At 43.9% G+C, this 14,271-nt stretch overlaps 1 protein-coding gene across 1 annotated transcript in view; it reads right to left on the bottom strand.

The window, feature by feature from the left end:
- TXNDC15 (thioredoxin domain containing 15) overlaps positions 1–12,929 on the bottom strand; it is a 109,615-nt gene extending 96,686 nt beyond the window's left edge. The window contains exon 1 of the mRNA XM_085617990.1: positions 12,637–12,929. Within this exon, the coding sequence (XP_085474116.1) occupies positions 12,637–12,703 (67 nt within the window). The 5' untranslated portion in view covers positions 12,704–12,929. The remainder of the gene's footprint in view (positions 1–12,636) is intronic.
- Between the last annotated feature and the right edge of the window lie 1,342 nt (positions 12,930–14,271).

Below are 14,271 nucleotides of genomic sequence, written 5' to 3'. Positions count from 1 at the left end.
AACAGCATCATCCGTCTGTAAACTCTGAACCTCCTTCAGAATACCAGATGTTGATGGACCGATGAATGATGTTTGAGTTTCTCTGTCTGAGGGTCTTTTGTAATAATCCTCATCCTGAGTTGGTAATTGCTGCATGTTTGTATCAATTTCAGAGTCACCTTGTTCATTTTCATTGGTCTGCTCATGAGTATCATTCTGCTCATGGATATCATCATTTTTTTGTTCTTCTTTATGGTCGTCAGCGCCTGTTTTACCTAGTGCATCAGCAGTACTCTGGCCAGAGGATTCTCCATCTTTAGGTTTCCCTTGGGTGATAAAGTTCAGGATTGCTCCTTCCTGTGACACTACGAAAGCCTGCTGAGCCACCTTTCTCTTTCGTTTTGAATAACCAGATTTGTGTACTCTAATTCTCTTCATTTTGCTTGCAATGCAGCGGGCGAGGCTAGCAGTGGGTAGGGAAAAAAAGAAGACAATCAGCAGTGGCGGCTGCTGAAAGATTTTGATGTGTCATTTTTATTTTCTTGCAAAAACAACAGTTGATGGACAGAATGCAGAACAATGTCATACATTCACCCCAGTACAGAGATCTGGGCCTAAATCCATCGTTTTTTTGCTCACCACACCACCCCAGTTCAGACATGGCCATATGCAAATCAGCCTTGACCCTGTGCCTCATGGGAACAGTCCAGCCCGAACTGCCAAGCCATGTCTTCCCTGGACTACACAATGAAGGACCAGCATACCTTAATGAACGAGTGAAGTTCCACCAACCTACCAGGAAAATATGTTCCAGAACCATCTCCCTAGCAGCCACCCAATGCAGCCGCTGATAAAACAGTGGAGGCCGCTACTTATCCCACCTGGCAGTGAAGACCTGAAAACCCTCCCCCTGCACCTCAGAGCCTCACCATCGCTCCAGCAGTTCAGGAAGGACCACAAGACCTCGCTGTTCAACCAACAAGCAGCATGATCCAGCAGCATGAATCCCACACCGCCTCGAGACCCTTGTGTGTGAAGCAGCTGAGCTTTACAAACCCTGGCTGATTGATAGTAATTACCCTTCCCACTACATGTATGACACATTATGAGGACTAGCCACATATGGAAGGTTTATTTGAAGAGTGTTATAAAAACTATAGGGTAGATCATGTGACTTGGCATACAAGGTCTGTTTTCTCAGTCCACTGAGAACAGTAGAGCCTGGAGAATAGTTCATGATCTATTTGGGAAGTGACCTTAGCAGGAAGAGAGTAAGCTACCTTGAAATCATGGCACACAGAGACCTGTCTCAGTACGTCACTAACTGAACCTGAAGACAGCCTACAGGTAACCAAAGACTCGTCCACTGTACCACATTGTCAAAAGACAAAATACAATATATTTAATTAAGGTTTCTTGTATAGTGCCATATTCCAGCAACCAGTTCTGCTCGCTTTCAGAGCACCTATTAAACAAGGATTAATTACAGTGAGTCCTAAGGCTATGAAAAGGCACTAGAGGTTCACTGAAGCAAAATTAATGTGCAAGGAACATCCAGTCAGGAGACAACTTTCAAGCAGATGTACAAATCACTAGCACAGCGTACCAACGACCCCATGGGCCGTGGCATAAGCAAGGAAAATGGCCCCTTTGGCTGCTGCTCAGGAAGTAAAATATAGCAATTATCAGGGTTCAATGGGCCCCTGAGGGTTTTGGGTCTCAGTACCACTGTACTTGCTGAACCAATGGTAACTATGCCCCTAGTATGGACAGAGAAGGCTGCTTCACCAATTGCAAACTGAGGACTAGTTAAACTAGTTTTCTCTGCTAGTCACATGACAAGCACTGGAATGTAATTAAAGAAATGATCAAGAAGCCAGTCTCCTACCAAGGTCTCTGCAAAAGGGCATTAGATTGAGTTAACATGGGTAGGCACTGCCATCCTATTCCAGGCGTCCATCCATAGGTGCTTGTATTTCATGTCTGCCTCAACACCATATAAACAGACATAACCAAAAGCCAAGTTCATTCGAACACTCGATGTTTTAAAAGATTTGTGCAGGCAGATCCACTCATTAGATCACAAGTATCAGCTTCATACTCTGTTTTCATGATTGTTGATAAGTAATTGTAATCATTTTAATGAATCCTTAACATTACGTCTAACACCTCGTACCCTGCTCTCCTCTTCCCCCCAATACGACCGTGCCTCCCAAGTTACACCTCCAAAAGTCACCATGCCTCCCCTCAGCCACAAGTAAACACCGCCCCTGCACTCCTGACTCACTCTTCCCTCCATATACAGCGCCGATCTGTACCATTCCCTACCCCTGGCGTACGGAGACCACCTCTCCGACCCGCGCCCTCTCAGAGATGAATCGTGAGAGAGCGGCTCTCTCTCACGATTCATCATGCCCTCCCTCCCATGACCACCAGAATACCTCCAGCTCGCCACCTCACATGGCTTACCTCCACCCAGACCCAAAGCACACACCATCTACAATAACATCCTCACCCAACCTTCCCCACGCCCCCGGCTCCTCACCCCCACGGGCTGGGATACATTCCTACGCCTGATCTGCCCTCCTCCCCAGGGCTCCCCACACCCTCGTCCAATGGCTCACCTTCCCTCAGGTTCACTCTGCAGTGGCACACGCTGACCTCCCCACTCCCCCTCCCCATGCCCTGACCCTCGGGCTGCTCACCTCGCAGCTGGCACCAAACGTTGCACACTGGCATGCAATCCTCTGCAAGGCGGCCTTTCTTGCCCAGGGTCTCTAGGCACGCCGGTGCATGGCCTCGGCCGGTCTCGGTGCTGCTCGCTGCACGCCGGGCACGGGTGCTGCCACCCCTCCTTCCGCCAGTGATGCGTGGTGCTTCTGTAACCCCTTCGCTGCGGGACTCGCGGGCACTGCGCATGCGCGCGCATGTGAGCCTCCGGAGGTGCCAGATCTGGACTATTAAAACAAGCTCGATTCTCCTGGAAAAAAGTTCTAAACAAGCACAAGACCTACCAGAAGAGCCCGAAACAAGGCCGACCCCACACAAAGATGAGACTGGGTTAGAAAGGAAAAGAGTATAAGAACAACCATTCAGCGTGCATCACATTGGATTTAGCACGCCTCAGTCGTAAGACGTTCCTTCTTCCTGTATCTAATTTTCAAGCAGTATGCGTGGGGGAGAGTGTATCACACCAGCGAGTGTTGGCTTTGCCACAAATATTGCTGAAGCTTTGTAGGGGTTGTCGGAAATGGTATTACACTTTTGGTTTGTGGAGACGGGAATGTCCCCTGCATGGTAGTGCAGCATTTTCCCCTGCTCGGAGTGTTCCACCGCGTGTATCTGGTATCCTACTTTTTTGGCCCTAGCATAAAGTTTATCTAAGCATGAGCGCAGTGGGCTAGGCCAGCCCCTGACTAGGCAATGTCATGGACCTGTCCTGTGAACTGGAGGGGCGTACCAAGCATGCCCTGATATTGGACAAAGGTCTACTGAACATGTCCTGGGTAAAGTTTCGAAAATGGCGATGGGAGTATACACTGTTTGAGACTGATAGTGTGACCAGACATTTTGATCTGTATCATTGAGTGTGGGGACTACAGTCCACTCTTGTGTAAAGTTCTACTGTTATGTGAATGCTCAAACCTGCACCAACATCTGGTGGGTATGTGTGTAGTGTACCTGTAGCCAGTGATGTCGAAGGACTCTATGCAAACGTGTCCCAGGGAGCTGCCCTCAAAGTTTTGAGGAAGGTGCTTCATAAGACTAATTGCCTACCTGAAATTTCTGCTAACTTCATAATTGGTTTTGCAAGTGTGGTGTTAAGAGAACACTTTTCTCTTCAAAGATAAATGTTATCTACAAAGAAGGGAACTATTATGGGGTAATCGTTTGGTCAGTCCCTTTTTATAAATCAATTGTGATTGCAGACCCAGGGATGGGGAAGAGTTAATGAATGAGATATGTGTCATATAGAAGGGCACAAAACAAGTGATGTAATCCTTTATTGAAATGTTCGAATTGAAGACCTAATAATTTGAATTTACTTTCAAATGTAGTTGGCCTAACGGCTAGGGCGGTCGACCTCGAACTTGGGGAACTGGGTTCGAGTCTCGGCAATGACGCTGAACATCTTGTGATTCTGGGCAAATCACTTAATCTCCCCGTGCCTAAAAGAAATGAATGTGTCCTAATGTAACACAACTGGTGCTATGTAAAGCGCCCTGATACCCGATTCGGGTCAAGTTCGCGCTATATAAAACTCTATTAAAAAAAAAAAACGGGCCAGGCATAGGATCAAAGACCTTGAGGAATGCGCACTCAACCTAGAAAGCCCTTATGTGGCATTGATGAAGAATTCCCTTTTACAGGATTCACTGCACACGCAGACACTGCTTTGGCAGGAGCTCACATAAGAAGCAAGGGACGCAAGGATGGCCACTCGCAGCAAAATTAATCAATGTGGCAGCAAAGCGAGTAAGACCCTACACTGTAATTACTTATACTGTACCTACATAACACCAACCAGACTCCATAGCATTGACCCGAGCAGGGGAGCAAGTTGGCATTGTTGTGGGGAAGATGTGGCCACATTCTTACACCAGGATTGGCACTGTGAGGAGGTCCATCATTTTTGGCAACTAATGGCACCCAGTGTCTCGGCTGCGATGGGCATGGTTGTCCCCTTAACCCTTGGTGCTTGTCTGCTGTGGCTAACAAAAAACCCAGGGGGCGTAAGATATCATACAAGCTACTCCAGTTGGCATTGCTCCTTGTGAAGAGGAGGGTTGCAATGGGCTAGATGGGTCCGGGAATACCAAGTGAGGGTTTGTGGATAAAAGAAATGCTGGAATGAGGAATTGGTGAGGAACAGCACTTGAACATCTCCTGTACAGATGATAAAGTGGTCCAGGATTTGGAGGCATGGGGGCAAGACTGCCTTTAATTATTATGTTGCAGCTGGCAGAGCTTTAGATCAGGAAAACCAGAACTGAATTGAACACTGACATCCGCTGTAGGTATTTGACTGACAATTATAGTGAACCTGGGTTGTGACTCATTCCGCTAAACAGTGCATTATGTACTGGGAATCAGTGGGAGGGATAATTGTACACTTGTATTTTCTGGTTATACTGATACCTATGGCCATGCACTTTATACAAGAATCTACACTGGCTGTGTACTCCTAGAGATACCAGGGGCCCAGTGGATTATCTGGTGGACTAGGATGGCTCACAAGTGACTGGGACTAATCCAATTGTGCGTGCCTGTGCATCAAACTATCGGGAGTTGTACAGTGTGATCCCTTGAGCTTCGTGCAGACTTACATAACTTTGTACTGGACCTGTCAATGCCTTGTCTGTCCCCTGAGGAATGCAAATCCCTGGAGACTGATGTCACATGTGATGAGTTGCACGCAGCCTTGGCACAGCTACAAGGAGGTAAGGTGCTGGGACCTAGTAACTTTCCGGTAAAGTTCTGGCACTTGGTGTGGCCTCAGATGGGTCCTCTTTTACTGGAGGCCTTTCAGGAGGCTGTAGAGAACAGTAAATTACCTACAGACCTTAGAACTGCAGCAATAGTTATGATACCGAAAACGGATACAGAGGGCATGCACTGCAAGGACTTTCGGCTGATCTCACTGTTGAATTTTGAGGTGAAAATCTAGGCCAAGATGTTGGTCACGCCAGACAAGTGATGCTTGGGGTCTGGACAGCAGCCACAAAATCAATAGGATGGATCGGTAGGTGGATGCTGAAGACCCCACTGTGGCAGGGCACTCGGATCCCAGAAGTTGCAGCCGTACCAGTTTTTTCTGGCGAGGATGCCATAGGCCACACTGAGGGACATGATTCACAGCGGAACGCTGAAGTCTTTTCAAGACTTACAGGCAGAATGTGATATGCACTGAACACTCCTTGCAGGTTTACCACATACTTTTACCATTAAGATCAATGGGGTCACCCTGTATCCCTCGGAACCTCGGTTAATAGCTATATAGCTACAAGTGATTCCATTAGGTAAGTACCACGGGGTACTGGTTCAGAACCTGATTATTTCTTTCACAATCAATAGTGTTTTTGTACTACACTTTTATAAATGTACCACACCTCAACGTTTTTATCAAAAATATATATATGTATTGCATTATTAGTTTTGTTTCTCTATTTTTCTCGCTAATTGTGTAAACAATTTTATACAAAGGGATTATACCAAGGGGGGTTGTCTGACAGAAAACACAATAACAAATACACAGACAATTCAATGGGTGACTATGGTGACCTTTAGTGCAATTGGTTGACCTTTCAAATACAAACAATAAACAAGACAATAACATAAATTCCCCGTCCTTTGCAGGTCTTTCACTTTAGCTAGTCCTATTTTTTTAAATTAATTGCTATAGTGAGCCAGGACACGAGATGGTTGTACAGCGACGATTTTATATTATATATATATATATATTTGTAGATACATCAAGTAGGGTCTTCTTCAGGACAAAAGAAGGAAGTGTGATAGCCTATTCAAAGGAAAACGAAATTCCTATTAGTATGGTGTGGAATAAAAAATGTACACTGTGTAAGCCGCCATACTCTTGGGGTACTCACCCTTGGTGGTTGGTAATTTACAAGATTAAAAACTATTAACTCCTCTGAGCCCAGAAAGAGTTCTTTTTCAAGGATCATCTGCAAAATGATGAGCTTGCCAGTTACTTCCTGCATCCCTACATGTGTATAGCTACTACTCTATGCAGTTGCTGCATCCGTTACATGTACTTACCAATCAACCAGCTATTTCAAACTTTAGCTGTGTCCCCGTAATGAGAGGAAAAGACCAAGTGTACTCCTCTCCCTTTAATAAAAACAAGTCCACACATGGACTCCGAAAGGTGACCACTGAATAAACGGTCTTAGAAACTCACCCCTCTGGATGTGCTAGTTGGCCTCCAGGGGGTAGTGGGTTCAAAATGTTAGTAGTATTCAGTCCTTAGAGATCGTCATGTATTGATGCCAAAGTCCATCAGTGCTTGCTTCCCAAACCTCCTTAAATACTGGAGGCAACATGGACATAAAATTAATAAACAAAACTAATAATTTAATATATATATGTTTGATTAAAACTTACAGAGGTGTGGTACATTTATAAACGTCTAGTACAAAATCACTATTGGTTGTGAAAGAAATAATCAGGCTCTGAACCAGTACCCCGTGGTACTTACCCAACGGAACCAATTGTAGCTTTATAACTATTTACCCAGGTTCCGAGGGATACAGGGTGACTCCATTGATCTTAATGGTATTGTTGAGGAGGTAATACCTGCGAGGGTCTTTGATTCTTACCGATTGAAGTCAGATTCTTTAATAATATGTCAGAGAGAGAAACTCTCTCATATAGCAAAGACTAGATCAATAAATTGATACAGGAACAGGGAGTCCACTGTTTCCTAGGTGTGGGTACAGCCAAACTTGATGCCACATTGAATGAAAAATTAGCGAAAATAGTAAGATTAGATGAAAAACTTATAAGAGCAAAGTTACATGGACATGTATTAACAAAATACCTACAGTCCAACATTATACCGAAAGGCCTCCAGGTAATAAACGAACCAGCCATTTTTATCAAAGTCCCAAAATTCCGGGAGGGGTTTAGCTTTGTAGCGAATACGTGCTCAAGGCACTGGATGGCCTTTGGGGTTGAGACAGCCATAGAATACGTCAAGAGTTTGACCCAAGAGATGCATACTTGAAAAAATAAATCATTGACGATAAGGCACTCACAAATGCTAAGGAATTACTAGAAAGCGTAGAGAAAATGATTGCAGAGTTCAACACCATAACACTCAATAGGAAACTGGATAAACTTGCACAGGACATTAGAATCTATGACAGGAAATTAATCTACGCCTATCTGTCTGACGATTACTATCAGCAAGACAGTCAGGGTTACTTTACCAACAAGGGTAGGCAGGGACCTAGACGTTTCGCCACTTTTTCAGATTATTCGGCTGGAAGAGGCCCAGAGAGGGACACAGAACGAGCAGGAACCAGTTATCGCCCTGTAATCAAGCTAGCTCCTATCAAGATTCAGCCAGTGGTCAACATTCTTCTTTTTTTAGGAGACAAGACATGGAACCCGAACAGGGGATGAGGGCTAGAGCAGAATTGGGGCAGGCCACGGGGGTGGAACCTGGGAGGCAACACTCAGAGTGGGAACAACAGAGTCAGGTTCTTCCAAGAGGAATCACACGACGAAATACAGACCAGCAGACAGACATACAGATGGTAAATCTTGAACAGCCACCCATACCTAGTCTGTCCAATGACCGCATGAACCCCTTCATGAATCTATCAAAGTACACTCTCACTGAGTCAGAAACAAGCATCCTCAGTAAGGGATTATCATTTATCCCCACGACCTCTGGAGATTCATTTAACACCAAGGTTGAATTACAACTTTTTTTTTTTTTTTTAAGAAAGATCACACTAAAGTATTACTTTATGACAAACCCTCTACAGCACAGGCTAAATGCTGCAACGCCATTTAGAACTACCTCTCTTTTCATGCCAGTGGCACACATGGTATCCCACAAAATCTTGGCTTATGAGCAGATTGTTTTGAAAGAAGGAATGGAGTCTTTGAAGAACAGAGATTACATCAAATACAATGTAACGAAGCCAGAGAGAGAGACAGCTTAATGACCATGAAAAACAATCAAGACACTGTCATAAAGGCAGCTGATAAGGGCGGTGCAATAGTTATACAAGATACAACAGATTAGGTTCAGGAAATTGTGAAATAATTGGGGGTTCAAGACAGTTACCTTAAAATTGCAAGAGATCCTACATCAGAGATTCAGGAACTTATACATGATCTGACAACAAGAGGGGTAGAAGGGTGTTACCTGACAGAACAGGAACAAGGCTTTTTAAACCAAAAGGATCCCTGTATACCAACAATTTACACGGCTTTTTAAACCAAAAGGTACCCTGTCACCAACAATTTACACACTACCTAAGGTTCACAAGGTAGACCCATAGTGCTGGGGTGTGGTTCTGTCCTGAGCCTATCAACAAATATATTGACAGCTTCCTTAAACCTACAGTGACAACAACAAGATCATAGATAGAAGAGGCAATGCATATCATACAGCTGGTTGAAGGGCAACCATTTGATGAGACTAAACAATTCCTGGTGACACTAGATGTCACATCGCTTTATACAAGCATTTCCAAAAGAAAGCTCTTCAAGTCATGCAAAAGGTACTTGACGGGAGGGAACGTCCGCACTGGGTACCGACAGAATTCTTATTGGACCTCTTCTGTGTGGCAATAAAAAATAATTATTTTCTCTTTCAGAACCAATTTTACATCCAGTGTAAGGGAGTAGCAATGGGAGCCGGATTTGTTCCCAGTCTGGCGAACCTCTTTATGGATGCCTATGAGGATGCACACATACATGAACATGACAACCCCTTCCTGAATAACATAACGATCTGGAAACGATTAATTAACAACGTTCTCATGATCTGGACCGGTGATGAGCCGAGTCTCATTGACTTCTCTAATTGGATCAATGCAAGATCACCAGATATCCAATTCACTAGGACGTACCACAGAGACACAATCAGCTTCCTTGACATATATCTTAAGGTAGAAGACTCCAATCTATACACCACTTTATACAGAAAGCCTACAGAAAGGCTCACATTACTCAAATAGGATTCTCATCATCCCAGAAATCTAAGGGACAATCTCCCGTACGGACAGTTTCTGAGGCTGAGACGGAACTGCTCGCGCAGAACTGATTTCTTTCAGGAGACTAGCACTTTACTTGAGCGCCTAGGCAAAAGAGGTAATCCCAGGGGCCCCATTGGTATTATCTTTTTGTATAACATTTTTACACAATTAGCGAGAAAAATAGAGAAACAAAACAAATAATGTAATAAATATTTTTTTTTAATAAAAACAGAGAGGTGTGGTACATTTATAAAAGTCTAGTACAAAATCACTATTGATTGTGAAAGAAATAATCAGGTTCTGGACCTGTACCCCATGGTACTTACCCAACTGAGCCATTTGGAGCTTTATAACACACTTTTACCAGTCATACAGTCAGAGGAGGCCATCCCCAATGGAAGCAAAAATTCTTCTTAAGGACATTAAAGACCATAAATTGTCTGAGACCTATAAAATGCTTTTCTGTACTTTGCCAGATCAAATGGGGTGGTGAGGAGGTCGTGGGAGGGGGTGCTGGGTCAGATAGACGACAACAACTGGAGGGAAGCAGTGGAGGCCCCTAGCATCCCAATGTAGACTGATAGCTTTAGTTGCTCCACCGCGTTTACCTTGCCACAACACAGTTACATCTCATGAACCTGATAGGCATGAGGAAATGTCAGAGTTGTGATGACTCACAAGGAGCTATACCTCACATATTCTGGCATTGCCCCATACTCTCACTTCTGGAAGGTGGTTCTTGGACAGCTGGAGGGTGTTCTGGGATGGAATATCCCCCTGGGACCTCAAACTCATTCTTTTACACATCACAGATGAATTAGAGGGCACTTGATACCAAAGGGCTTTATTCGGGCTGGGTTTGATTGTTGCCAAAAGGAATATTGCCAGAGCCTGAAAGGACACAACGGCTGCCTCACAGAAAAATGGGCTAAGGGTTTGGATTGTTGTATGGGACTGGAGCACCAGATTTACTCTTTACCAAAAACACTATAAAATCTGGAAGGAATGGGCCGGATTCAGGGGCATACAGTAGGAACCATGCACAGACAGGCCATGGTCCACTTTCAGATATGCACACCTACGCAGCCTTGACACACTTAGCTCACACGTGGGATGAGTGGCTCAGGACTCGTTATATAGTTGAGTGTTATTTTCCCATTTTCTTTGCATTGTTGCTTTACTGCTGTTGTCATGCGACATGTGATGTATCCTTTACCTGTGTCGCGCCAACACTCACTTTATTTGTAAAATCAGAAGAAAAAAATAAATAAATACAGTCTCAGCAAAGAGGCACTGGACTGAATGGGTAAGGCATCTGTAATGCCATATTAATTCATTGGACTTTGGGCCGAAATTCGACTTCGCGTCTTTGGACTGTCTTTAAAGTGATGAACCATGCATGACTCGTGTGTGACGATTACAAATAAATCTCGCACTCTGGTCGCTTACACTGGTTGTAATTGTAATTGCATTTATATCCGCTTACTACCCCTGACGAGGTACTGAAGCGCTTCATGCAGGGCAGCACGCTGCTCCGGAATCCAAGGTTAGTGGTTTGTTCAGTGTTATTGGTTACAGTTAGTTTTTGGGATTAGTCTTGTGCACTCAAACAAACCATTCCATGCAGTCATTTAAGTGTCTTTATGGTGAACTAAATTGAAATGGGTTATTGCAATCATTAAATGGGGGGGGGGATGTTCGCTCATGCACATGGCTGTTATGTGTTAACTAGCTGCTAGTACGGTGTCTGTGCGATGGGCGAAAGAAACTTGAAGTGTGACTACACAAACTATACTTGTATGTATGGAGAAGATAGTAGAAAAGGGGAAATAATGCAAGGTAGAAGGTAAAGTGTAAACAAATACAAAGGCACTGTAAGTATTGTATGTTCGCGTTCTACCTGTATTCTGGAGGTCAGCTGCTGTAACCCTTGCGAAATCGTTTTTTTGTGGAATTATCGAGTGTCTGCAAAAACCCACCTCTATCCCACAGGTCACAGCCTCTAATATTCTAATCAGAGTTAGAAAGCTCAGTGGGAAAATACGCCTACTGCAAAGATATGCACCATGCAGTCCAGAGATTCTGATCACAATAAGAAACATGGTATGTTAATATAGCTAATATTTGTCTTTGATATATTAGACATCATAGGCTCCAATCACTCAGCGACAGATCAATGCGTGAATGTACTTACTGCAGATATCTTTGGGTAACCAGTTTGTCACAAGTTCCAAACTTAGTAAGCTTCCTCCCTCCTGACAATGTATCAATTCTGCAACATTCTGTGGCTGGTGATTTAAAATGGCAAGCTTTCTATACCTTGCATACGTTTTAAAGGCAATAATGTATTATTTAACAATCAAATACAAATATGTTTACATTTCAGTGAAGTTTATAGTCGGACCGAGTAATTTATATGCAGTTACCGGTAGGTGAGAGTCCTACAAAGTTAAATTGCATTTTGCTGTCGGTGACCTTGGTCCCCGGACTCATCCACCCATTGCATGCCACCAGCTTCCGGACATTATGAATAATTAATAAACCATGCACAAATATCGTCTCGCAATGAATACAACTAAAAGTAAGGCCAACATAAATAAAGCAAGTACAGGCGATACTATTGCCGGGTCGGAGGTGCCCGTCAACCTGTTCAAAACTCTATTGGGCTAAAGATGGACCAGTCAGGAGACGGATAGCACTATCATCTTGCTGGTGCCGCTGTCAACCTGTCTTTGTCAGGTTTTCTATCCTTTTGGAAGACTGGTTGATAGGGACCAGGTCCCACTCCTGGCCACCCTGATCAGTTGACTTGCCCGGTCAGGTTAAATGGGATCTCACGTGGAATACTGTGCCCTTGTTCTTATTCAGCCAATGCCACCACTCCTTGAGTCACTGAGAGATATATCCCTTTGCTGGCACTTACCTTGGGGCCCGGCCAGGAGGACGCACAGGCTGCAGAAAATGGCCCGACATAAGAGGGGCCCCATCATCACGGCCCACGTAGCCGCTCCATGCAAGAGCTGTTCTGCTACCGCACGATTCCAAACTTCTCCACTCAGCCTCGGTTGACACTAGATCATGTTGCAAGAAGAAACCGTGTGATGTTACAGGTTACGCGATGACGTCGCTGTGACCAGTGTTTTACTAGCAACGCCGTACATCACAATAACTCACTACGCATGTGCAGCATGGGTCGAGTTATTCGTCGCTTGCCAAGGAAACGTCGTAGACCTCGTACCTATTTGTTGAGTTTATAAATGCTAGACCGCGTATTTTTTAGAATGCTGCTCTTCAGTCAGCGTCCATGTTAGGTGTAGGTCTATTTTTTCGTTTGCAGTTGTACGTAACACGAACTCGACCCGAAGGTATTGGAGCGCTTTTCATGAGCACCAGTTACTTTACACAAGGGCATATTCATTTTTAGTAGGCACGGAGAGATTCAGTGATTTGCTCAGAATTATAGGATGTTGAGCCCATGCCGAGGCGTGAACGTGGTTCCCAGCTCCAAGGTCGGCAGCCTGGCCGCTAGAGCTTTAGCATTTGGGATTTTCATGAAATATTAGATTGCTTGGCTGCAGCCGATTACCGAGAAACTACAATGTCCAATTTTCAATGTCATCTCAAAATGAGACTTATTTTGTCCAGTTCTTAAACAGACAAAGTCAGATCTTAATATTGAAAAGCACAATTTATTTATTTATTTTTGCATTTTTATAAAGCGCGGACTTTACCCGAAGGTGTCAGAGCGCTGTACAATAGAGCCAGTTACATTACAAAAGAACCGTGGAACACAATATAACATTGCAAAGAAAAACAGTAGTGCTGTACAATAGAGCCAGTTACGTTACAAAAGAACAGTGGAACACAATAAAACATTACAAAGAAAAACAGGAGACTAAAAATGAAGGTTACATAGACACAAATGTGCTTAACACCTATTTCAGTGATCCTGTATGATAGCAAGTAACATGATAATACAGTGATACGAATTGCAATGGAAACAATTGAAGGATTGCTCAAGTGATCACAAAATTGTAGAAGTTTCATGTCGATCGCTATAGAAATCGTGCATTAAGTGCATCAGGCTACCTTAGTATCAGTCATGTCACATTTCCCAGGTCCATGTGCTGCTGCAGTCCGTGTTTTTTCTTTGAATTTGGCATTCGCCTTGTTTATTGCATTGTAAAACAGGATTACAAGTCCCAACATTTCAAAGAAAACCTGAAATGGCGTAGCACATCACACATGGCAGCTATGTAAGCACCTTTCATACATCTTTAATGTGACAGTGTACTACACCAAGTGATTAACTTTGCGGTTTCATTTTCTGCTATGAATATTTCTAGGCTCCATCACTGAGCAAGTTGAAGACTTTGCTGAATGTTCTGAACAAATGTAATTTCCTCAAGGCTGAGTGTAGTTGTCTCAGACTGAATAACATACTATGTAACCATTGCGTCCACATGTCCTTGATGCAGTGAACACAGAATCCCATGTAGTGTATGTAAGTAATAGTGAGAAAATCTTCTAATGTATTCTGTTACAGATGTTTCTCTTT

The sequence above is a fragment of the Triturus cristatus genome, chromosome 7 (genome assembly GCF_964204655.1).
Source record: "Triturus cristatus chromosome 7, aTriCri1.1, whole genome shotgun sequence".
Taxonomy (NCBI): domain Eukaryota; kingdom Metazoa; phylum Chordata; class Amphibia; order Caudata; family Salamandridae; genus Triturus; species Triturus cristatus.
The sequence above is the reverse complement of the archived record's forward strand: the minus strand, read 5'-3'. Positions and strand labels throughout refer to the sequence as shown.